We start from the raw sequence: 27,281 nt of genomic DNA, 5'->3' as shown, positions 1-27,281 counted from the left end.
CTTGAGGAACTCCAACAGTAAGGGGAAGATGAGAGGAGGAGCCAGCAAAAGATACAGTGAAGGAGCGGTCAGAGAGATAGGAGGAGAACCAGGAGGAGAACCAGGAGAGAACGGTGTCCTTGAGGCCGATGGAGCGAAGCATAGAGAGGAGGAGCTGATGATCTACAGTGTCAAATGCTGCAGAGAGATCTAAGAGAATTAGCACGCAGAAGTGACCATTAGATTTAGCTGTTAGTAGATCATTAGAGACTTTAGTAAGGGCAGTTTCAGTAGAGTGTAAAGAGCGGAAACAGGATTGTAGAGGGTCGAGAAGAGAGTTATCTGAGAGATTGTGGATAAGACGGGAGTGGACCAGGCGTTCCAGGAGTTTAGAGATGGAGGGAAGATTAGAGACAAATCTATAGTTAGCGGCACAGTATTGGTCTAGGGATGGTTTTTTTAAGTAAAGGATGTACGATGGCATGCTTAAATGAGGGGGGAAAGATACCAGAAGAGAGGTTGAGTATTTTTGTTAGGTGGGTGGTGACAGCAGGGGAAAGGGACTGGAGGAGATGTGATGGAATGGGGTCACTGGTGCAAGTGGTCGAGCGACAAGATGCAAGGAGACTGATCACTTCTTCTGTGACTGGTTCAAAGTCAGAGAGTGAGTGAGATGATGTAGGTGAGGGAGGAGAGTGCATGGTATGAGGGGATTTGGAGATAATTTCCTGTCGGATATGGTCAATTTTTTCTTTTAAATAATTGGCCAGATCGTCAGCGCGGAGATCTGTGGTTGGGGCCTGCACTCTAGGGTTGAGTAGGGAATGAACCGTGTCAAAGAGACGTTTCGGGTTATTGGATAGTGAGGTGATGAGGGTGTTGAAATAGGTTTGTTTGGAGAGGTGAAAGGCAGTATTGTATGTTGTATGAAATGGAATTTAATAGGGAGAAATTAAAGATTCTATATCTGGGAAAGAAAAACGAAAGTTACATCTACAGAATGGGAGGAATAAAATTATGGTAAGCAACAGCAAGTGTGATAAGAGTTGGTTGTACTAATAGATCACAGGCTGCACATAAAACAGTGTGATGCAGCAGCAAAAAAGGCAAATGGAGTGTATTAAGGGTATGTGCACACATATTCTTGTCCACTGCGGATTTTTCTGCAGCGGATTTGATAAATCTGCAGGGCAAAAACGCTGTGTTTTTGCTGCAGATTTATCGTGGATTTACCACATTTTTTCTGCAGTTTTCACTGTGGTTTTACAACTGCGGTTTTACATAGGGGCAGCTGTAAAACCGCTGTGGAATCCGCAGAAAGAAGTGACATGCTGCGGAATGTAAACCGCTGCGTTACAGCGCGTTTTTTTCCGCAGCATGTGCACAGCGTTTTTTGTTTCCCATAGGTTTACTTTGAACTGTAAACTTATGGGAAACTGCTGCGGATCCGCAGCGTGTGCACATACCCTAAGAGAAGCATAGAGACAAGATCACGTGAAATAATTGTCCTCTACTCCTCCGTAGTCAAGCCTCATCTGGAATGCTGTGTCCAGTTCTAGTTACCACATTTTAAAACAAAAAGACATTGAAAAACTGGAGCAAGTTCGGAGAAGAGCTACCAGCATGGTGAGCAGTCTGCAAACTATGTCCTACAATGACCCCTTCACGACATGCGCTTGACTAGTACTGCGCATGTCGCGTCTCCCCCTTTGATGTGGGCTCCGGCGCTGAGCCCATATCAGTCGTGACATGTCAGTTGTTTTGTACAGCTGACATGTGCGCGCAATAGTAGCAGGTGGAATCGCGATCCACCCGCCGCTATTAACTAGTTAAATGCCGCTGTCAAACGCTTACAGCAGCATTTAACTACCGCTTCCAGGCATCGGGCCGGAAATGCGTGCATCGCTGACCCCCATCATGTGATCGGGCGTCAGCGATGCGTCAGCGATGCGTCAGCATAACAACCAGAGGTCTCCTTAAGACCTCTATGGTTGTTGATGCTGGCTTGCTGTGAGTGCCACACTGTGGTTGGCGCTCATAGCAAGCCTCTAATTCAGCTGCATAGGAGCTATCTGATGATCGCTCCTATGTAGCTGAACTGATCCTGTTGTGCCAGCTTCTAGCCTCTCATGGAGGCTGTTGAAGCATGGCAAAAGTTAAAAAAAGTTTTAAAAAAATATGAAAAAAGAAAAAAAAATTATATATAAAGTATATATATATATATATATATATATATATATATATATATATATATATATATATATATATATATATATATATATATATATATATATATATATATATATATATATATATATATATATATATAGTTTAATTCATCCCATTCAATATAAAACAAAAAAGAAAATCAAACATATTTGGTATCGCCGTGTTCAGAATCGCCCGATCAATTAAAAAAAGGATTAACCTGATTGCTAAACGGCGTAGCGAGAAAAAAAATTAAAAACGCCAGAATTACGTTTTTTGGTTGCCTTGACACTGCATTAAAATGCAATAACGGGCGATCAAAAGAACGTATCTGCACAAAAGTGGCATAATTAAAAACGTCAGCTCGGCATGCAAAAAATAAGCCCTCACCCGACCCGAGATCCCGAAAAATGGAAACGCTACGGGCATTGGAAAATGGCGCAAATTTTTTTTTTTTGCAAAGTTTGGAATTTTTTTTTCACCACTTAAGATAAAAAACAACCTAGACATGTTTGGTGTCAATGAACTCGTAATGAAGTGGAGAATCAGAATGGCAGGTCAGTTTCAGCATTTAGTGAACCTTGCAAAAAAGCCAAACAAAAAAAAAAGTGTGGGATTGCACTTTTTTTTGCAATTTCACCACACTTGGAATTTTTTTCCCGTTTTCTAGTACAAGACATGGTAAAACCAATGGTGTCGTTCAAAAGTACAACTTGTCCAGCAAAAAATAAGCCCTCACATGGCCATATTGATGGAAAAATAAAAGTTATGGCTCTGGGAAGGAGGGGAGCGAAAAATTAAAATGTAAAAACGAAAAAGGGCTGCGTCTTGAAGAGGTTAAAGGATCTGGGAATGTTTAGCTTGCAAAAAAGAAGGCTAAGAGGTGATTTAATAGCGGTCTACAAATATCTGAACGGATGTTACGATGTAAATTTATCATTCTTATTCTCATTTGCAAACAGAAACACAAGAAGCAATGGTATGAAATTGAAAGGAAGAAGATACAGATTAGATATTAGAAAATAAACTTTTTCACAGTGAGGGTGTAGTGGAATTTGTATGGATGTATGACCAGCAGTACGTTCATAGTGGATGCTTTCCTGAAACGGAAAGTACTTGCAAGCAGCATAATACAAAGAATAGCAGGTTTACCCAGAATCCTTTGCAGTAGGCGGAGCTATGCAAATCATCTCTTTCCACCCCAGTATAATCCACAGCGCTTGGAACCGCCAAGCGTGCAATGCTGCGGATTAGTTTCTAAATTTACACAGCCAACCAATTCCTACCTGTGGACACGTGTTTCGTGCTTTAGGCCCTCATCAGCACAGGGCTGGAATTGGTTGGCTGTATGGAGTGGGGCTCGGTGAGCAAGCGATACATATATGCTAGCCACCTTAGGGAGAGAAGCTGCTTGCAAGTACTTTCCGTTTCAGGAAAGCATCCACTATGTATTTCCTTTAAGTAGAGGGCTTTTCGGTCTCTTTCGTCCTGCTACATTTAGCCAAACTTGGGTCTCTCCCTAAGGTGGCTAGCATATATGTATCGCTTGCTCACTGAGCCCCACTCCATACAGCCAACCAATTCCAGCCCTGTGCTGATGAGGGCCTAAAGCCCGAAACACGTGTCCACAGGTAGGAATTGGTTGGCTGTGTAAATTTAGAAACTAATCCGCAGCATTGCACGCTTGGTGGTTCCAAGTGCTGTGGATTAGACTGGGGTGGAAAGAGATGATTTGCATAGCTCCGCCTACTGCAAAGGATTCTGGGTAAACCTGCTATTCTTTGTATTATGCTGCTTGCAAGTACTTTCCGTTTCAGGAAAGCATCCACTATGTATTTCCTTTAAGTAGAGGGCTTTTCGGTCTCTTTCGTCCCGCTACATTTAGCCCAACTTGGGTCTCTCCCTAACGTGGCTAGCATATATGTACAGCAGTAAGTTAGCATCTGTTCTAGGCTGCAGCACTTCACAAAGGTCATGACCTATTATCCTGAGAAAAAGACAGCCTTTCTAGTCTCACCCCAGGAGGCTGGTCTAGAAATTTGACCTCCAGGTTGACTCTATAAATTACGGTAGGCCTTTACACATAGAAAGCTGTTCAGAGATTGTGAGCCATTCCATATTCATCCCCTCCTCAGGAAGCAGAATTCCAGACTGCAAAGTTTAGATATTTCTGTAAGTTTTCTCCCTTTATTTTTATAACTGTTTTTGCATATTTGTATGTCATTTTATTACCATATTTTTTATATATTTTATTGTAAGCACTGTACCTTTTCTATTAAAGCTTAAAACTTTAATAAGTTTGAACTTTGTATGCTCTAAAGAATCCATAGCCTTAGAGTGTGTGACCCTGCTAATTGGCAGACAGTAGCAACAGTATTTCCGGGACTCATCACCCGTGTGTTCGGTGAGTGGTGGCAGCGTGTATGAGCAGGGTGCATGGTCTGTATCGGGGTATGAGTTATGCTCCCATTGCAGCATAGGACAGAGGCTGAATGCCGGACAGAGAGAGGAGATAGATTAACCTTTGAAGGCGCAACCCTCAGTCACAGAGAAGCAGGTACGTGACAAATTGGAGGCAGAGCGGTGGGATAGAATTTCTTAGTATTAGACCAATAGTGCATGGTTTAAGCAATTACTCACTGTACTAAAGAATTGGCATCCTTGCGAGGAGTGCACCAGTTCTACAAGGTTCAACTCATTGCTTACTTAGACATACTTGCAAACAGTTTCCCTTCCCCATTTTTCTTTTCTTTTGAAAAGGCTGTTCATTGATACGGCAACCCTGTACAAGACGCAAAGCAAAGAGGCTTTGATCGACCTCTGTGAGAAGAGAGGAATAGAGACGGCCGGCAAATCCAATGAACTGCTGATACGCGCCTTGGTCGAGCAGGACAGAGCAAAATACTGAAGCATCTGGCCAAGGAGAGGGTCCACCTCGGAGAGACCCAGCAATGCCAGCTCTTGCACCAGAGATACCTTCTGGAGGTGCCAGCAATGCCAGTGCTGAGGAGCTTATGGACTCTACTTTACAAATGGACTTACAACAGCTGGGAACAAGTGATCCTAATCTGCGCCTTGCAGCTTATTCTACAGTACGACAGGCTGAGAAAGAGGCTGCAGAACGCCAGTCTGCTGCTGCAGAATGCCTGGAGGAAAGAGCTTTAAAGCTTCAGATGGCTCAAATAGAAAGGGGTAACATCCCGCAGCTAACCCCCTGCCAGGACATAAATCCAAGGAAACCACGTCTGGAAAACTTCCCTGTGATGGAGAAGGATACGGACTTAGATACTTTCCTTCGGGGGGGTGTAAAAACCTGCAGGTAATACCATCTACCCTGTGAGCAGTGGGAGCAGTATCTAACTCCAGGGTTGAGAGGCAAAGCCCTGGAAGCTTTTGCTGGCCTCCCACCAGACCTAGATGGGAACTATGAGGCCATAAAACAGGCCCTGATCAGGAAATACAACCTAACCCCAGAAGTGTATCTGAGAAAGTTCCGGAACCTGCAACATGGATCAACTGACAGCTGGCGGATTTCATGAGCACCTTGAGGACCATGTTCCACCAATGGATCAGGGGACTTTCTTTTAACAGTTTTGAGGACTTAACGGATCTTCTAGTCAAGGATCAATTTTTCATATGTGCCCCACAGATGTACGATAATTTGTGTGTGATCGAGAGCCACACACTGCGGATCAGGCTGCAAAGATTGCAGACTGTTATGTGGCTAACAGGATGCCTGAGGTGCGGAAGCCATCGGGATTCAGCTGGAAGGGAGGTAAGCCAAACTGGGACCCTTCTCCCTCTGCCAGACGATCACCAGTGCTGTCCAAGCCCACCTCCTATGGGGCTCGGGGAACAGACATTCTTTAGGCGATGCATGCCGATGCTTCTCCTGCAACAAAGTGGGACATGTCAGTGCAGTTTGTCCTGATAGGGAGGTACGCCCAACTACAACCACAAAGCCGTCTGGGCCCCCACCTTCTGTCCTCTTTGTGGCCAGCTCTGATGTGAGGACCAATGAGAACTGTCAATCTGTCATTGCTGGCAATAAACTCACCATTGGCCTCAGACACTCGGGCAGAGGTGACTATGGTCCTCCCAGCAATGGTAAACCCTGCGATATCATACCAGGAAAGATTATGTCTATAACCGGGATTGGAGGGGTCAGCCCTGCCATACCCATGTGTACCTGGACTGGGGAGCAGGGAAAGGACTAAGAGAAGTGGGGGTATCAGAGGCTATTCCCACCAATGTGCTGCTAGGCACCAACTTGGGGAGGAAGGTGTCCCATTATATCTATATCTATCATATATATGAGCAGGGGGTTGGACACGATGACCCTGGAGGTCCCTTCCAACTCCAACAATGTATGATGCAAGATGTTCAACGACATGTACAGACAACAACTAAAAGGATGCAACCTCTTCAATCAACTTATCGGTGGGGGTGTTGAGGAGATGGACCTTCAAAAATTTGATTTTGACCCGAGTTGACCTGTTTTATGTATTAATTTTAGAGGATATCGTAGTTACTTACCGATAACGGTACTTCTCTGATACCACCACGGCACCATGGAGAGAGGGATCCGCCCTCAGGGACAGGAAACCCACAGGTTAAAAAGGCGGGACCTCTCCTCCACCTCAGTTTGGTTTACAGAGCCTTTCAAGGACTTTCTGCTGTAACTTAATTGGTTGATTATACACAAGAAAACATAAATATATATATATATATATATATATATATATATATATATATATATATATATATATATATATATATATATATATATACACATACATATATACACACAATCTTTTTTTTTTTTTTGCGACACCGCGTGACTTAAAGCATTAGTAGTGTGAACACCCACACGTGAAGGGAGGGAATGTACGGGTGCCGTCATGGGATCAGAGAAATACCGTTATCGGTAAGTAACTACGATATTCTCTTACCCCATGACGGCACCACGGAGAGAATTTCAAAGAATGAGTATTTAGGGTGGGACTACTGCCTCAAGAACTCTTCTACCAAACGTTAAGTCTGAGGAGGTAGATAGGTCAAGCTGGTAGTGCTTGAAGAATGTAGAGGGGGAAGACCAAGTGGCTGCCCTACATATCTGATCAATCGATGCTCCACCACGTTCTGCCCAAGAAGTTGCCACCGACCTGGTTGAATGGGCCTTAATTGGGTCTGGAACTTGTTCCCCGGATGAGGTATATGACATCGTGATGGCATCTCATCCATCTCGCTAACGTGGCTTTCGATGCTTTGTGACCCTTATTTGGTCCCTGAAAGCAGACAAACAGAACCCTCCCTTTCCTACACTCCCTTGTAGCTGATATAGTGTGTTAGGCATCTCTTCACATCTAGTGTGTGTAGAACTTCCTCTTTTCTGTTTTTAGGATTTGGGCAAAAGGATGGTAAAGCTATCTCCTGGGATCTGTGGAATTTTGATGCCACTTTGGGGAGGTAGGATGGGTCAGTTCTAAGGACCATTCTGTCCTCTAATATTTGGGTTAGAGGTGGGTAAGCTGACAAGGCCTGCAGATCACTAATTCTGCGAGCTGAAGTTAGGGCCACCAACAAACAGGTTTTCAGAGATATTATTTTTAAGGAAGCCTGAGATAAGGGTTTGAAAGGTGCTTTAGTTAGTGCCGAAAGGACTAGGTTCAGATCCCATGGAGGTGCAGTGAGATATATAACTGGTCTGGACCTAGTTGATGCTTTAATGAACCTTTTTACCCAGTGATTCCCCGCCAAATCCTGGTTATAAAGGGCACCTAATGCTGCAATCTGAACTTTCAGAGTGCTTGTTGCCAAGCCTTTCTCTAATCCTTTTTGTAGAAATTCTAGAACTTCCTGAATTGTGATTTCTTCTGATAGGCTAACCCCCGAACTGGAGAGGAACTTTTTCCAGACTTTGCCGTACGCCTTGGTAGTTATTGGTTTTCTACTGGCTAGTAGGGTTGAAACTAATTTGAAGAAAACCCTTTTTTTTTTTTTTTTAAAGTTCCCTTTCAAAAGCCAGGCCGTCATATGTAAACTTTTTATTTGTGGGTGATTTACTGGCCCTTGGTGCAGAAGGTCTGGGATATCTGGGGGAACCCACGGATCCGCTATGGACATTAGGCGTAGCCATGGGAACCATATTCTTTTCAGCCAGAACGGGGCTATCATTATCACTTTGGCTCTGTCCTCCCTGATTTTTTTCAAGACTAAGGGAATTAGAGCTATCGGAGGAAAAGTATAAGCTAGTTGGAAACTCCAGGGAATTAGCAACGCGTCTAGAGCCACTGGACTCCCCCGTGGATCTAGTGAGCAAAAGGCCTTCGTTTTCCGGTTTTGATTGTTTGCGAATAAAACTATATCCGGGGCCCCCCATTGATCCACTATGCGGTTGAATATTTCTGTGTTTAACTCCCATTCCCCCTGTGTTAATTGTGTTCTGCTCAAAAAATCTGCAGTCTGATTTTCTGACCCTTTGATGTGAAGGGCTGTCAGAGAGGACAGGTTGGCTTCTGCTCGTGACGGGATGGAATTTGTTACTTTCATTAGGGATTGAGACCTCGTCCCCCCCTGATGATTTAAATACGTCACTACCACCCTGTTGTCTATCAGTACTCTCACGTGATGGGAACGGAGGGATGTTAAAAAGTGATTGACGGCGTACTGTACTGCTAAAAGCTCTTTCATGTTTGAAGTAAGGGCCTTCTCTTCCCTTGACCAAGGACCTTGGGCAATCTAACCGTTTAGGTGGGCTCCCCACCCCCAAGGGCTTGCGTCTGTGGTCAGGATTACTGAAACCGGCCACACCCATGGAACCCCTCTCCTGAGATTGGACGGATCCGTCCACCAAGCTAGCGAAGCTTTTGTCTGAGAGGATATTTTTAATTGCTTCTCTAAATTTCCTCCTGCGCGGGATTCCGCCTCTAGTATCTCCCACTGGAGATCTCTTGAGTGGCTCCGAGCCCACTGAACTGCTGGGATGCAAGCGGTCATTGACCCCAGTATGGACATGGCTCTCCTTAAAGTGACCCGCGGAGTGAGACTCAAATGGTCCACTAGACGTATCATGTTGGATACTTTTGTTTCCGGCAGACGACATTCTTGTTTTGTTGAGTCTATTATTAGCCCTAAGTACTGTTGCACTTGTGATGGTTATTGAACCTGGAAAAGTCCAGGCTTATCCCATCCTAGATTTGATAGGGCTAACATCACTCTGTCTAGTTGCTGACTGCAATGTAGAGGGGATCTGCCCATCACCAGGAGGTCGTTCAGATAAGGGACAATCAATACATCTTGTTCCCTTATGTGGGCCATTACTTCCGCCATTAATTTTGTAAACACCCTCGGGGCAATGGCTAGACCAAATGGAAGTGCTCTGTATTGGTAATGTTTTAGTTTCCCTTGTATCATCACCGCCACTCTAGGTATTTTTGGAAATCCAGATGGATTGGCACATGATAATATGCGTCTTTTAGGTCTATAACAGTCATGAAACAAGACGGGAGAAGGGATCTGACACATGATTTTATTGTTTCCATTTTGAATTTCTCTATCACCAGGTATTTGTTCAATTGTCTCAAATTTATTATTACCCTGAAAGTTCCGTCTGGCTTCGTTCGAAGAAGGAGCGGAGAATAGAACCCTGTTGTCTCTTCCTGTTGTGGAACTTCCTGTATAACTTTCTTTTCCAGAAGACTGAGGACTTCTTTCTGGATGCTCAGTTGCTCGACCTCCGACTTCCTTTGTGGTGTTACCACAAACTGATTGTGTGGTCTTGTGTGAAACATTAGCTTTAGGCCCGTCTTTATTATGTTTAAAGTCCAAGTACTTCCAGAAATGTTTTCCCAGGTTTGAAGAAAGTAGGTCAGTCTCCCTCCTACCTGGGGCGCACCCTCATTGTGGCTGTTTTCTTATTATCCGGTTTGTTGAACATGAAACCTCCTGTTTTGAATTTTTTGTCTTCACATCCCTCTTTTTGTTTTTTTGGGGGGCGTCTTTGAATGAATCTCCTCCCTCGAAAGGGCCGCCTATAGGATTGATTTGGAAATCCTGGAAAGGCTTTCTTTTTATCTACCGCTTTCTCGAGGACATCGTCTAGGGTGGGTCCGAACAAAAATTCACCTTTGCACGGTATGGAACATAGCTTAGCTTTAGTTTGCAAGTCACCCGGCCAGCACTTCAGCCATAGTGCTCTCCTGGCTGCATTTGAGAATGAAGCTGATCTTGCTGTCAGCCTTACCGAGTCTATGGAAGCATCTGCTAAATATGCCGCCGCCCCTCTCATAGCTGACACGGAGTCCAATATAGACTCTCTTGGGGTTTTATTTTTTAATTGAGTTTCTAGGTGATCCAACCAAACCATCAGCGCTCTAGATGTGCATGTAGCAGCTATACTGGGTTTCAATCCCCCGCTGGCGGCTTCCCAGGACCCTTTTAAGAAGACGTCGGCCCTCTCATCGATAGGATCCTTGAGGGTTCCCATATCCTCAAAGGGCAGGGCGAATTTTTTAGAAGCCTTCGCAATAGCGACATCTAATTTTGGCGCCTTTCCCCATGAGGCACAGGCTGGGTCATAGAATGGGTATTTCCTTTAGGGGTTAACAATACTTTTTTCTTTACGTTTCCTCTTACGGCTTTTTAGTGCGTCTGCCACTTGGGTTTTAATTAAGTCTTTAAGCTCAGACGTGAACTTCGGAGTCTCCTCACTAATGGTGTTCTCTATGCATAAAGCACAGAGCTTTTTGACCCATTTATCTGGCAAACCTACCGAGCAAAGCGGGCACACTCTATGCTTAGTTTTTCGTCTGGCATTTCTTTCCCTAAGAAAACAATAAACCCCTATTAGAATATACACTTTCACGGAGGTCACTTACCCTCCTATCGTGAGGAAGATACCGGTTCTGGTCTTGGGGACGCCTCCTCCATTTGGACCACCGTTTTCCTCCTGGATCCCTCGGAGCCTCTGCTGCGTTGGGATCCTGAACTGCTGCGCTGTATAGGCCTTTCTCTCTGCGAAGAACGGCGCTCTTTCGGGTCTTTTCTTACAGGGGTCTGTGGAATTTCTTCCACCGACTGCTCTATTCCACTCATAGTGGTGTTATTTGAGCAGCGGTATCCATATTTCCCGCCGGTTTTATCCTCATAATGCGGTGCAAGGTAACATCCGGTTTACCCAGAGGTACCCTGCGCCGCCCCGGAAGTGACCCCCGCGCCTGCGCAGTAAGTAACGCCGGGCCTCGCGCGTGCTCCACTGGCTGCTGGCTCGCCGGAGGTGACGGAGAGCTGCCGCAGCTGCTGCTGCTCCCTGTATTGTCCCTCCTGTCGGTGACAGGCGTCACCTCCTCCTATGAGCCCCTTAGACCGGCGGAGTTACTCCAGGTAGCCGCCGCTACCTATTACCGGCTGCTTATTTAGAAAGAGGAGAGGCAGACTTGGTCCTCTTCACTGCCTCCCCTCCACATATACCCACGAGGCCCGCCGACCCCGGAATGTGTCTTCAGGGAGGATATCCACCCGTGACCGTGGCAGGGCCCCCCGCTGCCTGTACTCGGCCCGATGGTCCCTGGAATCTGGTAAGCTGTGGGTTCCCAGTCAGGGACAGGAAACCGAACTGAGGTGGAGGAGAGGTCCCGCCTTTTTAACCTGTGGGTTTCCTGTCCCTGAGGGCGGATCCCTCTCTCTCCGTGGTGCCGTCATGGGGTAAGAGAAAACCCCTTGAATTACATAGAACAGTGAAAATTTTCAGGCTAAAAATTGCGTTTAAGTAGCAGCTCTATATCCCGACAACATTTGCAAATGGTGGAACATACAAAGACAACAATACGACGATCCAAGCCAATTCTGCTGGAGAAGCTTAGGGTATTGCATATATGCTAAGGCAAAGGCAATGTGTCCTCTTTAGTTGCATTATTTCCTGTCACTTTAGAATTACTTTGCAACTGCAACTACACAATTCCCAGACACAAAAGACATCCAGTCTCATACTGTATATACAATTATTGGCAAGATTTCAGCAGTGCTCCTGCTATAGTCACATGTGAGGTTTTAATACCATCATAAAGTTACTCATGCTATGACAATACAAAGCCGTGCAAATAGTCGGTACCTAAAGCATTTTACTCTTACTTGACTTCATAGAAGAGAAGCAAAATAGTGCAATATCATTCAGTAAAGGAAATACAAGGAAAGCGTACTATAAGCATAGACATTGTTGTAGTCTTTGACCGTGCAATTATTGTGCAAAACCAGGACACCAAGTAAACCCCTCTCTTACCAGTTTTTTACACTTGTCGACTTTTTCTCTTTCCTGGCTGGTAAGAAACTTCCCCATCTTCTTTTGCCATTGTAGAACCCATTCGTAAATCACAACAAAATGTCCAGATGTCATTTCCAAGCCATTATAAATGGATTTGCCAAGTTGCTCGTCTTTTCCTGTATGTAAAAGTACAGAGTGCATACCTAAGTACAGCGCAGGTAATACCATTTCTTCTATTTACCATAACTAATGTAAAAGACACTTTGCAATGGTCCACTGTAGCTCACCGAGGCACTTTCCCCTGTGTACAACTAGCTGGCCGTTGCAACCAATGTCAAATGTCATCACTTCAAAATTTGGTGCCCCGTCATCACTGCACGCAGAATACTGCCGGTCACGTCTTTATAAGATAGGGAAAAAAAAAAAAAACTTGAATCATAACATGTTTTATGATTGACATTGCCTTATATTATTACATAGGGATACATATATAGTACTCATATGACCTAAACCAGGGGTGGGGAACCTCAGTCCCCAGGGCCATTTATGGATCTCAATGACCTTTTATCAGGCCCCCAGGCAGATTCTCAGGGACCGCATTCTTGGGCAGAGAGCTGTATTTTGATTGCCACCAGCTCATTAATTTCTTCTTGCTCTGTTGGCGCACACACACACACACACACACAGTGTTCACTACTGAACACTGAAGGGCATGCAATGAAAGATTACGTCCTGGCATCAGTGCCAGATTCAGGATGCATTTTGTGGGCGGAGTTTGTAGGCCCCCGAAGGATGGTATAAATATCCAACTGGCCCTAGGTAGAAAACAAAAAGATTCCCCACCCCTGGCGTAAACCTTGAAAGGGTTTTACCTAAAAAGTAGACAGCTTTGGAAAGTGACAGTAAAATGACATCGTACATACAAAAGACATTGCAACATCATTTAAAGGTACTAATGTCTTTACCAAAACTTCAATTTTATGGAGTTTCAGGGAACCGAGAAATATCGCAACGCTGGTCTTGGATTGTTCCTCCTCATCTCGCTCTTTCTTAACTCTGCTTCACTTCTTTAATATTTCTAGTTATTTTTATCACCATATATAGCATCTATTTAAAAAAATGGTGGGTGGGAAGCCTTTGTTGCATAAGCAAAGACTGCTCATGCAACAAACTGGAGCAAGTTTAGAGAAGAGCTACCAGGATGGTGAGGGAACTGCAAACTATGTCCTACGGAGAAAAGTTAAAGATACTGGGAATGTTTAGCTAGCAAAAAAAGAAGGCTAAGAGGAGACTTAATAGCTGTCTGCAAATATCTGAGGGGATGTCACAGTGTAGAGGGATCATGATTATTCTCATTTGCACATGGAAACACGAGAAGCAATGGAATGAAACTGAAAGGGAGAAGATACAGATTAGATATTGGCGAGTTCTCCTTCAATGGAAGTCTTTAAACAGAGGCTGGACAGACATCTGTCTGAGATGGTTTACTGAATCCTGCACTGAGCAGGGGCTGGACACGATGACCCTGGAGGTCCCTTCCAACTATATATTAAATGCACTTTTTCCCCAAAAAATTGGGAGGAAAATGGGTGGTGCGTCTTATAGTGCGAACCGGGGGTTGCGGCAGTGGTGCAGCAGCGGAACCAGTAGAGATGTGGCGATGCTGCGGCGGCGGGCGGTGTGGAGTGCACTTGAGCAGGGTCCCTTCCTCAGGATGCCAGCGGCAGAAATGTGGCGACGCCACTGCCCAGTGTCCACGGCAAGCAGAGCTGAGTGCATCAGCGGTTTTCCTGCTGCCATCTTCCTGAAGCCGTGGGACTCCTCATCCCCATCCTGGTACACATGGCTCCTCATCCCTATCCTGGTATGAATGGCCATCTCATCCCGATCCTGGTATGCATGGCCCCCATCAGAAAAACAAAAAATAAACCATCCTACTGACTATCCTGCGCTCCCTCGCGTCTTGTTCCGATGCCAGCAGCGGATTTATGCTTGTAAGCAGTGCATGGTAGTGACAGCTGCCAGAATACTCACTGCTGTCCGTGCCAGGACTCTGTGCGTGAAGGGCAGTAAATATTCATTCGCTTTAGTAGCAGACACGCATGAAAGTCTAGCACAGCTGCAGGAGCCCGCTGCTGTGACTACTGTGCCCGCTAATAAAGGGAAATGAATATTCACTGCCAGTGAAGTGAATAATCATTTCTCTTTAGCAGCGGGCACAGGCTTAACCGATTCCTGCCTCCTGTGACCCGCTGCTCCAACGCTGCTTCTGCTCCGACGCTGCTGGTCCCCCTCCATCGAGTTTAAGCCGAGGGGGGCTTTTTCAGCATAAAAAATGTGCTGAAAACTTGGCTTATACTCGAGTATATATGGTACATTAATCTGCCATTTCACTATTGCCCTTTCAGCCAAATTGGCCTAGTAAATGAATGGCTGTATCCAGTGTGGACACAAAATCTACACTTAAATACTATAGTCTCCTGTTATTGTAACAGTTACCTTTTGTGGCACAAACTGAAAACTTCCCAATTTGTTGCCAGATGCTTTAGCTTATTTATGAGCCATATTTGATACAATGGGATGCTCTTTCCACTGGGTACTGCACACGTATGCAAACTTTCCAGCTTATGCATGCTACCTCATTTAAACTTTCATTAGTTTACACTTTTATATTAAATAAATTGTGTGTATATGTATATCTACTATATAATTGTCTAAGGAGTACTTCCGTCTGTTTGTCTTTCTGTCTGTCTGTAATGGAAATCCCAAGTCGCTGATTGGTCGTGGCTGTTTTGCCGCGACCAATCAGCGACGGGCACAGTCCGGCGGCGAAATGGCCGCTCCCTATTCCCCTGCCGTCAGGGCCCGCTCCATACTCACTCCCCCCCCCCCCCAAGTCAGTGCTCACACAGAGTTGATGGCAGCGTTAACAGACCACGTTATGCCGCGGTGTAACGCACTCCGTTAACGCTGCTATTAACCCTGTGTGACCACCTTTTTACTATTGATGCTGCCTATGCGGCATCAATAGTAAAAAGATCTAATGTTAAAAATAATGAAAAAAAAAAAAAAATCATTACATACTCACCCTCCGTGGGCCCCTGGATCCAGCTAAGGCCTTTCCCGCTCCTCGCGACGCTACGGTGACCGGTCCATGCATTGCGGTCTCGCGAGATGATGACTATCTACTATATAATTGTCTAAGGGTCACTTCCATCTGTCTGTCTTTCTGTCTGTCACAGATATTCATTGGTCGCGGCCTCTGTCTGTCATGGAAATCCCAGTCGCTGATTGGTCGCGGCAAAACAGCCACGACCAATCAGCGACCGGCACAGTCCGGCGGAAAAATGGCCACTCCTTCCTCCCCGCAGTCAGTGCCCGGTGCCCGCTCCATACTCCCCTCCAGTCAGCCCTCACACAGGGTTAATGCCAGCGTTAACTGACCGCGGTGTAACGCACTCCATTAATGCAGCTATTAACTCTATGTGACCAACTTTTTACTATTGATGCTGTGTATGCAGCATCAATAGTAAAAAGATCTAATGTTACAAATAATAATTTAAAAAAACCAAAAACGTTATTCTCACCCTCCGACGTCGCGTCCTCTCCTCGGCAGTGGAAGCGGCAGGTTCCGGCGCCAAGGATGCTATGGGAGAAGGACCTGCCGTGCCGTCACGGTCATGTGACCGCGACGTCATCACAGGTCCTGCACTCATACCAACCCTGGGACCGGAAGCTGCCGCATGCACCACACACAAGCATCGGAACTACAAGGGGCTCTTCGGAGGGTGAGTATATGTTTATTTTTTTATGTTAAGTCTTTTTTAACCTGTTACATACGTGGCTGGGCAATATACTACGTGGCTCTGTGCTGTATACTACGTGGCTGGGCAATATACTACGTGAACATGCATATTCTAGAATACCCGATGCGTTAGAATCGGGCCACCATCTAATATATATATATATATATATATATATATATATACACACACATATATATATATATATATATATATATATATATATATATATATATATATACAGCACAGCAGACTTCCAAAAAAAGTGATGTTTAATGCCCAAATGGTGTGGCGACGTTTCTCAAGCCAAGCCATGTAAACCATGGAGAAAAAAGGAAGTTAATTACAATCAGTATAAAAAAAATAAAAAAAAAAAAAAGAAAAAATTACTTGGATCTGCCAACAGAGGTAGTGCGAGTCCTGTTGCTTCCTCCATGATCAGCAGGGCCACCATTAGCTGGTGGTGTCTTAGGCCCTGAATTATTAATAGTTTTAGCTGAATTTTCCCGACACGTTAGATTGGCACTTTCAAGGCGTTCCTGCAATAAAAAGAAAAAAAAAAAAAAGTGAAATTAAGGTGCTTTCCAGGCTTATGATATTGATGGCCTAACTTTGGGATATGTCATAAGAATTGGTGGGGTGGTGGTATTACACCTGGCACCGACCATCAATTTTTATCTTCAGTGATGGCCGAATGTAAATAGTGAATGATGCTGAACAGCACAGCTATTAATGAGGATGATGGGTGTCAGACCCCCACCGATCTGATACTGAGGATCTGTACTACAATAGGTTATAAATATACCCTGGAAATCCCTTTTAAGAATTTTACTTCACAGTACTAGTAAGGGCTCATTCACAAGTCTGATTTTCACGTACGCGCACAATTCTTGGTTTTCACGGATAACACTTGTACCTGTGATAGTCTATGGGGCCATTGCGACGACTGATTCTCTGCAGATGAGTGGGCCGCAGAAATATGTCCAATGTTGATCGGCAGTCGGATGAAAATCAGCAATCCAAATCAATAAATGTGAAAAAAAAAAAATGGGTAGCACTCTAATGACATCCGAGTGCAGTCCAATTTTCATGGAGTGACAGAATGAAGACGATGTATAGACATTTTTTATTATTATTATTCCTACATGTACGAGAAAAAAAATGATGACACTGATCAAAGTCTGACCAGAATAATCGGTCTGTTTTCTCGCACGTGGAAAATTTAAAAAAAACGGACGTCTTAATGAGCCCTATGGCATATGTTAGGTATGAAACTACATGGTAGAAGCATGATCTTCAATTCCCAATATAAGCAGGAGCAATCAGCAGCCTGAGAAGGGGAGGTGGAGAAAGCAAACCCTGTATTTTCTTCTAGAGTCCTTTAATACATTTTACTTTCTTACTTTAGTCAGCAAAAATTTACCTACAAAGTGTAGGTTACTGACTGTCACCTCCTGATGGACTGCTGGGAAGATGGCAGAATTTACATCCGTGCAGCGTCTCCGTTTTAGTTTAACTAAATCTGCAGTCAATTTACCATTCTATGCACTAAACTGGTCACCTGCTTTTCGATTTCCTGCCTTCTTTTCTCCTCCTTTTTCTCTTCTTCCCTCCTTCTGATTTCATCAATGATTTCACGCCTCTGTCAGTATAAGGCAAGACGAAAAACTAATGTAAAAGCACGAGAATGACAAAAAGGACAGACAAAAGGAAATAATGCAGCGGTACACAATATATAGAAGCCTCCATTGCTCTAGTAAGAATACAGCATTAGCCCAAAAACACCAAAGTGCAGTATTCTAAGTATTTATTTAAAAAAAAATATAAAAAAAAAAATTACAGGATTAAATTAAAAATATTTATTAAATGGAGGTTATACCTATCAAAATGGCATTAATAGTTAATAGTCCTGCTCATCATTTCAATGGGTATTCTCATCTTATTAATCCAGTCCTTTATGTTAATGAATTAATATTTCTAATGATCTTTTGTCATTTGTCAGCTATAGCATCTGATGCAGTCCAGGTCCCCCTCGTTGTATTCTCATGGACGCTTATGGCTACCGCTGAGGTCCTGCAGTTGTAGCCACGATAACAGATACTAGTGATGAGTGAACGTGCTGGGATAAGGCGTTATCTGAGTATTCTCGAGTGCTAACAGTGTCTTCAGCGTGCTCTAATAATACGTTCGATAACCTGCAGATGCATGTTTCGCAGCTGTTACACAATCCCTGCATGTGTTTTGTGGCGGTCTAACAACACCCACGAGACATGCAGCCACAGGGTCTCTAATATATTATGCGAGCACGCCAAGGTCACTCGGTTAGCACCCGAGCATGCTCAGAAAACACCTTATCGTAGCACGTTCGCTCATCACTAATAGACACATCTTCACTATCGCCTATATATTTGGCCAGGTTTTTAAAAAATTGCCAAATAGACAAAGCAGGCGTATGAGTGACCATCCACCCTGTGCCGCAGAGCCCAGTTCACTAATGATAGGAAGGGTTGCTTCCAAAAAAGTAAGCATCGTTCTCACTGGCTTACCGTCTGCTCCTCTCTCATTTTTATTTCTTCAATTCTTTTCTCTTCTTCCAAAGCCATTTTCTCCTGCTGTCTTTGTTGATTCTTCAACATCTCTTCATGAAATGATTTGGGAGGAGAATGGTTATGTTCAGTTAGGAAAGTCTGCACATGGTCGGCAAGCTGATAAATCATTACCTGGGCGGACGACAAAAACCGGAGACACGTGAGCAGCCCCAAGAAAATTGAAGGAATTATTCAATATTCTTAATGTTGGTAGCAGGTGTATAGAGTGGGCTCACAAGGTGAGAATGACCCATACCCACCAGGTAATCTATATACATAATTGTCTAAGGGGTACTTCCGTCTGTCTGTCCTTCTGTCACGGTTATTCATTCGCTGATTGGTCTCGGCAGCTGCCTGTCATGGCTGCCGCGACCAATCAGCGACGGCCACAGTCCGATTAGTCCCTCCCCTACTCCCCTGCACTCACTGCCCGGCGCCCGCTCCGTAATCCCCTCCACTCACCGCTCACACAGGGTTAATGGCAGCGGTAACGGCCCGCGGTATAACGCACTCCGTTACCGCTGCTATTAACCCTGTGTGTCCCCAACTATTTACTATTGATGCTGCTTATGCAGCACTCACCCTCCGCCGCCTTTCTCACTCCTCGCCACGCTCCCGGGACCGCTCCATTGCAAGCGGCAGCTTCCGGTCCCGTCCCAGGGCTGGTGTGCGACAAGGACCTGCCGTGACGTCACGGTCATGTGACCGCGACGTCGTCATAGGTCCTGCTCACACCAGCCCTAGGACCACAAGCTGCAGCTTGCAATGGAGCGATCCCGGGAGCGTGGCAAGGAGCGGAAAAGGCGGCGGATGATAAGTATAGCAGGACTTCAACGGGCTATAGGTGAGTATATGTTTATTTATTTTTTTAAGTCTCTATACTACGTGGCTCTGTGCTGGCCAATATACTACGTGACTGGGCAATATACTACGTGGCTCTGCTATATACTATGTGGCTGGGCAATATACCGTACTACGTGGGCTGTGCTATATACTATGTGGCTGGGCAATACGTGACTGGGCAATATACTACGTCGCTGGGCAATATACTACGTGGACATGCATATTCTAGAATACCCGATGCGTTAGAATCGGGCCACCATCTAGTGGCCAAGATAAACAGCCAGGAGCTGCTCTTAACAGATGAGGGTGGTATGGAGTACCACCTGTTAAATTCCACTGTCAAACTGACAGCGGAATTAATATTCCGGCATCATGGGGGCATATCATTCTATGTACACATCGGCGCCCCCATGACGTGATCGAGGCGAACCAATAGGTTGCTATTAAATATGGGGGTGGGGAGAGTCGTTGAAGACTTTAAAGGAGACCGTGATTTTTACTATAAATAGCAATACTGTGGCATTGCTGTATATAGCACAAGTGATTACAGGATTGTACTATACACAGGGGAGTAATAAATACAGTAAAAAGTAAAGAAATTATTTTAAACACTATAAAGAAAAAAGGAGATTTTTGTGTACTCACCATAAAATCTCTTTCTCTTAGCCTCTAATTGGGGGACACAGGACCATGGGCGTTATGCTGCTGTCCACTAGGAGGCGACACTATGCATAATCTGAAAAAGATTAACCGTGGCTCCTTCTCTGCAGTATACACCCCTGGACGGCGTCGGCCTTCTCCAGTTTTGTGCAAAAGCAGTAGAAGGAACGTAACATGAATAACATGACATGCCTATAAGAAGGCAACTATGTACGAGCTCAAGAAAACAATATGAGAACTCGACAGTAACAACGGCCTGGAAAGGGCAACAGGGTGGGAGCTCTGTCCCCCAATTAGAGGTTAAGAGAAAGATTTTACGGTGAGTACACAAAAATCTCCTTTACTCTGTCGCCTCATTGGGGGACACAGGACCATGGGCCGTCCCAAAGCAGTCCCTGGGTAGGAAGCAATGGACGAATATTGTGCAGACAGGCCCCTACACTTGGGGCACCGCCGCCTGCAGAACACATCTACCCAGGATCGCGTCAGCTGAGGACTGGGTATGAACCCTGTAGTGTTTAGTAAACGTGTGTAGGCTAGTCCAAGTGGCTGCCTTACACTTCTTGTGCCGAAGCCTGGTGCCGAATGGCCCAGGAGGCCCCTACCACCGGTGTAGAGTGTGCCATAATACCGGCTGGAAGAGGAGAATTCTTAAGGCGGTAGGCCTCTTGTATGGTGGATTTGATCCACCTGGCAAGGGTAGCTTTAGAAGCTGGCAGACCTTTGTGGCCGCCTTCTGGAAGCAGGAAAAGAGAATCAGACCTCCAGAAGGATGCAGTCCTAGACACATATATATGCAATGCCCTGACAAGGTCAAGCGTATGCAGAGCTTTCTCCACTCTATGAATCGGGACAGGACAAAGGGATGGCAGTGAAATTTCCTCATTGAGGTGGAAGTGGGACACAACCTTCGGAAAGAAGGATGGGACCGTACGGAGAACTACCTTGTCCTGGTGAAAAGTCAGGATGGGCTGTCTGCAGGAGAGTGCTGTCAGTTCAGACACCCTGCGCAGCGAGGTGATTGCCACCAGGAAAATCACCTTCTGGGATAGAAGGCAGAGCGAGACCTCCTTAAGGGGTTCGAAGGGTGGTTCCTGCAATGCTGTCAGGACCAGGTTGAGGTCCCACGTTTCTAGTGGTCGTCTGTAGGGGGGAACCAATCAGGAAACCCCCTGAAGAAAAGTCCTTACTTGCGGCTTGGTAGCAATGCGCCATTGAAAAAGCACTGAGAGGGCTGACACCTGGCTCTTAAGCGAGCCCAGGGACAGCCTGGCCTCCAGACCCGATTGGAGAAAACCTAGTACTTTGGGTAGGGCATAAGGGAGTGGGGTCTGGCCACGAGATTCGCACCAGGTAAAGAAAGCTTTCCAGGTACGGTAATAAATCTTGGCAGAGGCTGGCTTCCGTGCCCTGATCATGGTTCCAATGAAGTCCGGTGAGAGCCCTGCCTGGGTTAGAACCCAGGTCTCAAGGGCCACGCCGTCAAATTGAGAACCCCTGCGTTCTGGTGGTAGAATGGGCCTTGTGATAGAAGATTGGGGCGGTCGGGGAGACGCCAGGGGGCGTCTGCTGTAAAATGTACGATGTCGGCGTACCATGTACATCTGGGCCAGTCCGGTGCAATTAGGATGGTTGGTACTCCCTCTTGCTTGATCTTCCTCACTACCCTGGATATCAGGGGGAGAGGTGGAAAAATGTACAAAAGCTGGAACTGGGTCCAGTGCTGAACCAGAGCGTCTGCTCCGAGCGATCACAGATCGTGTGTTCTGGCCATGAAGTTGGAGACCTTGGCATTGAAGCGGGATGCCATTAGGTCCACATCCGGGGTCCCCCAGCGATGGCAGCTCTGGCAAAAAATTTCGGGATGGAGAGACCACTCTCCCGAGTCTATTCCTCGTCGGCTGAGGAAGTTGCTTCCCAGTTGTCCACACCTGGAATGTGGACCACCGAGAGAACCGACCCAGTGTCCTCTGCCCAGTAGAGGATATGTGACACTTCTCGCATCGCCTGGGTACTGCGGGTCCCCCCTTGGTGATTCACATATGCCACAGCCGTGGCATTGTCCGACTGTATTCTGATGCGAGAGGCTGGCAGTAAGTGATGAAAGGCCCTCAATGCCAGGGGGATGGCACAAATTTCCGAGATGTTGATGGGCATGGTCGCTTCCACTGGGGACCACTTGCCCTGTGGTGTAGGTGCACTACACCCCAACCCATCAGGCTCGTATCGGTGGTCAGAACCTTCCATTGACATGTGAGAAAGGATTTCCCCTTTGCTAGCGAGGTTGGCTTGAGCCACAAGTGCAGGGACCTCTTGGTTGACGACGTTAGCCGGAACTCCCTGTCGAGAGAGAAAGGGTTCTTGCCCCAGGACTTGAGGATGGCTAGTTGGAGAGGCCTGAGGCGAAACTGAGCAAATGAGATGGCTTCTATTGCTGCCCCCATCCTGCCAAGGACTCTCATGGCAAACCGGAGAGATCGAGGGGGTTTGCGGAGGAGGGTTCGAACTCCTAGGCGGAGAGCCAGTGCCTTGTCCTTGGGAAGGAGCACTAGACCCCTGGAAGTGTTGAATAGCATTCCCAGGAAGGTCAGAGACTGACTCGGGGTTGGTGATGACTTTTGTAGGTTGACTAACCAGCCCATGCGACTCAGAGTGTCGATTGTAATTGAGACGCTGAGCTCGCAGTCCTTGAAGGTGGGAGCCTTGATGAGTAGATCGTCCAAGTATGGAACGACTACTATGCCTCTGGAGTGCAGGACGTCCATGGTGGCTGCCATGACTTTGGTAAACACTCTGGGAGCCGTGGCGAGTCCGAACGGGAGAGCCACGAACTGGTAGTGGTCCTGGTCGATTGCGAACTTGAGAAATCTCTGATGGGCAGGTGCAATCGGTATATGCAGGTATGAGTCCTGTATGTCTATGGAGGCGAGATATTCTCCCTTCTCCATGGACGCAATGATAGACCGCAGGGACTCCATGCGGAAGGGACGGACCCGTACATATTTGTTGAGTTGTTTTAGGTCCAGTATGGGCCGCACGCTGCCTCCTTTCTTGGGGACTACGAATCCATTTCAGTAGAACCCTCGGAAGTGCTCAGCCATGGGGACTGGTACTATGACTCCTGCTTGAAAAAGCGAGGAGACCGCTTGCCGGAAGGCACGAGCCTTGGCTGGTGGTTTTGGGGGGACAGAGAGAAAGAATCGGTCCGGTGGGTTGGAGGTGAACTCTATCTTGTATCCGGAAGACACTAGTTCCCTGACCCACCTGTCTTCTGTAATAGGCAGCCAGACTTGATGGAAGAACAAAAGTCGGCAGCCTACGGTTGTGGTCTCTTCCGGAGTCCGTGAGTCATGATGAGGAGAAAGTCTGAGATTTTCCTCCTCTGGGCTTAGACTGGGCTGCTTTTGACTGCCAGGTCTTGTCCGACCTTTGCGTCGACCGTGAGTTGTCCCTGCGTGGGGAACGGTTACGATTTTGTGCTGGACGCAGATCGGAATCGAGTTTGGTTACGCTTCTTGTAAGAGCGTTTAGGTTTCAGTTGGCGAAGAGAGGTACTCTTACCCCCGGTGGCGTTGGATATCATCGTGTCCAACTGTTCACCAAAAAGTTGCAAACTGAGGTAGGGGTAGTACGTGAGTGACTTCTTTGAGGCTGCGTCCGCTTTCCATTCCCGCAGCCAGAGGATACTCCGAATTGTGATGGCGTTTGATGCTATCCCCACTACACCGCTTGCTGAATCCAGAGCTGCATGAAGCATGTAAGCTGCTACGACTGCTATTTGAACCGCTTGGTCCGACAGCTCAGGAGCGGATGCTTGGAGGCCAGCTTGTAAATTTTTGGCCCAGGCCTTGGCAGCCCAAACGGAAGCAAACGCGGGAGCCAGGGATGCCCCTGCGGCCTCGAAAATTGAACGAGCCATGCGTTCTACCTGCCGGTCTGCTGCGTCCCTGAGGGTTGAGCTATCTGGCAGTGAAAGGAGGGTCTGTGCTGCTAGTCTAGAGACTGGGGGGGTCCACTTCAGGTGGGTCTGTCCATTTCTTGGTATCCTTCTGCGGGAAGGGGTACCTCGCCTCCAGATATTTGCGTTTAGCTAATTTTTTCTCAGGCTGTGAGAGCTGCTTTTTAAAGGGAACCTGTCACCCCGAAAATCGCGGGTGAGGTAATCCCACCGGCATCAGGGGCTTATCTACAGCATTCTGTAATGCTGTAGATAAGCCCCCGATGTTACCTGAAAAAGGAGAAAAAGACGTTATATTATACTTACCCAGGGGCGGTCCCGCTGCTGGTCAGGTCGGATGGGCGTCTCCGGTCCGCTGCGGCGCCTCCTATCTTCTTTCCATGACGTCCTCTTCTGATCTTCAGCCACGGCTCCGGCGCAGGCGTACTTTGCTCTGCCCGGTTGAGGGCAGAGGATAGTACTGCAGTGCGCAGGCGCCGGAAAGGTCAGAGGCCCGGCGCCTGCGCACTGCAGTACTTTGTCTGCCCTCAACAGGGCAGAGCAAAGTGGATTTTCGGGGTGACAGGTTCCCTTTAAGGATCGCCTTAAACTCTGGGTGGTTAGAGAAAACCTTAGGCGGCTTCAGAGGTCCTTCAAAGGAAATCTTGTGTTCTGGGGCCTCTGGTGGCGGATCAGAAATGTCCAGCACCCGATGGATGGAAGAGATTAAGTCCTCAACTAGCGCTGTATTGCTAGGAGGGATTTGGATCAGAGACCCCTCCGTTTCCTTGTCTGAGTCGGAGTCACAGATGCCTTCCGAATCCTGTGTATCACTGAGGCGTCCCCTGGGTGAGCTGGGGAGGAGGCCTTCTCTGGTCGGGGATTGCGGAGATCTGCCTTGTCTGCCCCTGGAAGGGGACGGTATAGATGACCTGGAACTACGGTGTCTCTCCCTAGAAGGGGATGACCGTGTGCTATGGGATGACGCAGATGAACGTGACCTGTGGGTCCGCTTGCGTCCTGACCTAGACGTGGATGTGCCAGAGTCGTCCTGTCCCTGAGTCAAGCTCTCCCTTTGCTGGGTAACTGTCAAAGCCGAGGCATGACTCTGCAGAGCCTGAAGCAATGTGGAGGTTAGGTTATCTATAGACTGCGTCAGATTGCAACATCTGAGTGACCCATTCCGGCGTGGCATTAGACACCGAAGCATTGGCAGGGGCTTCTTGGGGCTGACACAGTAGTCTGAGTGCAATCCTGGCAGTGCGGGTACGAGCTGCCACTGGGAAGAGCGGTCCTACAGGCTGTGCAGAATGCATAATAGCAGCCCTGCCTGGTTCTCTTGAACCTTGAGCCGGCTTAGTGCACAGAGTGCAGAAGGGCTGGCTATGCAGAGGACCTTATAGGGGTAGCTATGCAGAGGAACCTATAGGGGAGCCTTATAGGGAATATGGATTCACAGCCGAGTAAAACAACGCAGCTGTGATCTTACCCCACCAGTTTGCCCCTAGGTCCAGCGCCGAAGATCCACAGTCCTGTGCCCCCCGGAGACTGGCTGGCCTGGTCCTGCTGACCGGGAGATGCAGGGTTAATCCTTCCTGCAGTAGAAATGGCAGCCGAGGAGAAGAGGAAGGGGGTGTAGAGCTGAGAAAAAAAAGGCGGCAAAGCTGTGTAAAAACGCGCCCTTTCTGTCTCGATCCGCCCCCTCTATGACACTGTAGAGCGTCATACTTGTCATCCGGGGGGTGGGCTGGGGGGCGGAGAGGAGGTGGAGGCTTCAGCTAGGCCGAAGCCGCGGCCTAAATTAGATGCCTGGTGCCCAGAAAGGCCCCAGGTCGGCGCGGAAGTCCGGAAGGGGGTCGGATCTGAACCGGACCACCCCCCCCCCCCGGATTTAAAGGCAGGACAGCGGTGGGGCTATAAGCGGAAGGGAGGCCCTGTGAGGGGTCCCCCTGAGGCAGTATAGAGCTGGTGCTGCCGCAGAGACGGGCGCAGAGAGCCCGGTGTCTCTATTGTGCCATGCCTGCCTGCACTCCCCCCGGCCCCGACAGGAGCCCGCAGCTGGGCTGGGGTCCCTGGATGCAGGTGCAGTGTGCTGGCCCATTGCTGGGAGCTGCAGAGTGCTGCCTGTACAGGCCCTACCTGAGGCGTCTCAACCTAATGCCCCCAGAGGGGATTAGGCAGGGTGCTGCTGTGACCATCAGGGGGCTTTATCCTTGCCTCGACCTCAACCCAGAAACCAAAAGGAATTGGGGAAGGAGGGGGGTCTCGACCTCGAACCAGCACCCGAGGGACTGGGGAAGGAGCGACATGGGGAAAAAGCCATCTCGACTTCAACCGGGCACCTCATAATAGGGGGCCGAGGAAGGAGCCATGCCGGGAGTCTCACAGGAGACCCACTTTTCTTCATCTGTAATCTGTCGGAAAAAAACTTAGGTGTGCCTCCTATGCGACACTAAGCAAAAACTGGAGAAGGCTGACGCCGTCCAGGGGTGTATACTACTGAGGAGGAGCCACAGTTAATCTTTTTCAGATTATGCATAGTGTCGCCTCCTAGTGGACAGCAGAATAACACCCATGGTCCTGTGTCCCCCAATGAGGCGACAGAGATATAGATATCTATATATATAATTGTCTAAGGGTTTTTCCGTCTGTCTGTCTGTCTGTCTGTCTGTCTGTCTGTCTGTCTGTCTGTCTGTCTGTCTGTCTGTCTGTCTGTCTGTCTGTCTGTCTGTCCTGGAAATCCCGGCTCTCTGATTGGTCGAGGCCGCCAGGCCTCGACCAGAGACCGGCACAGCATCGACGTAGAATTCCCGCGTCTCTGATTGGTCGAGGCCGCCAGGCCTCGACCAATCAGCAACGGGCACAGCGACGATGATGTCATAAAGGACGTAGACATCCCGCGTCTCTGATTGGTCCTTTATGACATCATCGTCGCTGTGCCCGTTGCTGATTGGTCGAGGCCTAGCGGCCTCGACCAATCAGAGACGCGGGATTTCTACGTC

The 27,281-nt window shown here is 47.3% G+C and overlaps 1 protein-coding gene across 1 annotated transcript in view; it reads right to left on the bottom strand.

Annotated features, from left to right (window-relative positions):
- The window catches only part of EIF2AK4 (eukaryotic translation initiation factor 2 alpha kinase 4), a 152,168-nt gene that overhangs the window by 112,318 nt on the left and 12,569 nt on the right, over positions 1 to 27,281 (bottom strand). The window contains exons 4-8 of the mRNA XM_069731721.1: positions 18,798 to 18,971; positions 17,813 to 17,893; positions 16,642 to 16,790; positions 12,736 to 12,848; positions 12,467 to 12,624 (exon numbers count right to left, since the gene is read on the bottom strand). Coding sequence (XP_069587822.1) covers positions 12,467 to 12,624; positions 12,736 to 12,848; positions 16,642 to 16,790; positions 17,813 to 17,893; positions 18,798 to 18,971 — 675 coding nt within the window. The remainder of the gene's footprint in view (positions 1 to 12,466; positions 12,625 to 12,735; positions 12,849 to 16,641; positions 16,791 to 17,812; positions 17,894 to 18,797; positions 18,972 to 27,281) is intronic.

The sequence above is a fragment of the Ranitomeya imitator genome, chromosome 1 (assembly GCF_032444005.1).
Source record: "Ranitomeya imitator isolate aRanImi1 chromosome 1, aRanImi1.pri, whole genome shotgun sequence".
NCBI lineage: Eukaryota > Metazoa > Chordata > Amphibia > Anura > Dendrobatidae > Ranitomeya > Ranitomeya imitator.
The sequence above is the reverse complement of the archived record's forward strand: the minus strand, read 5'-3'. Positions and strand labels throughout refer to the sequence as shown.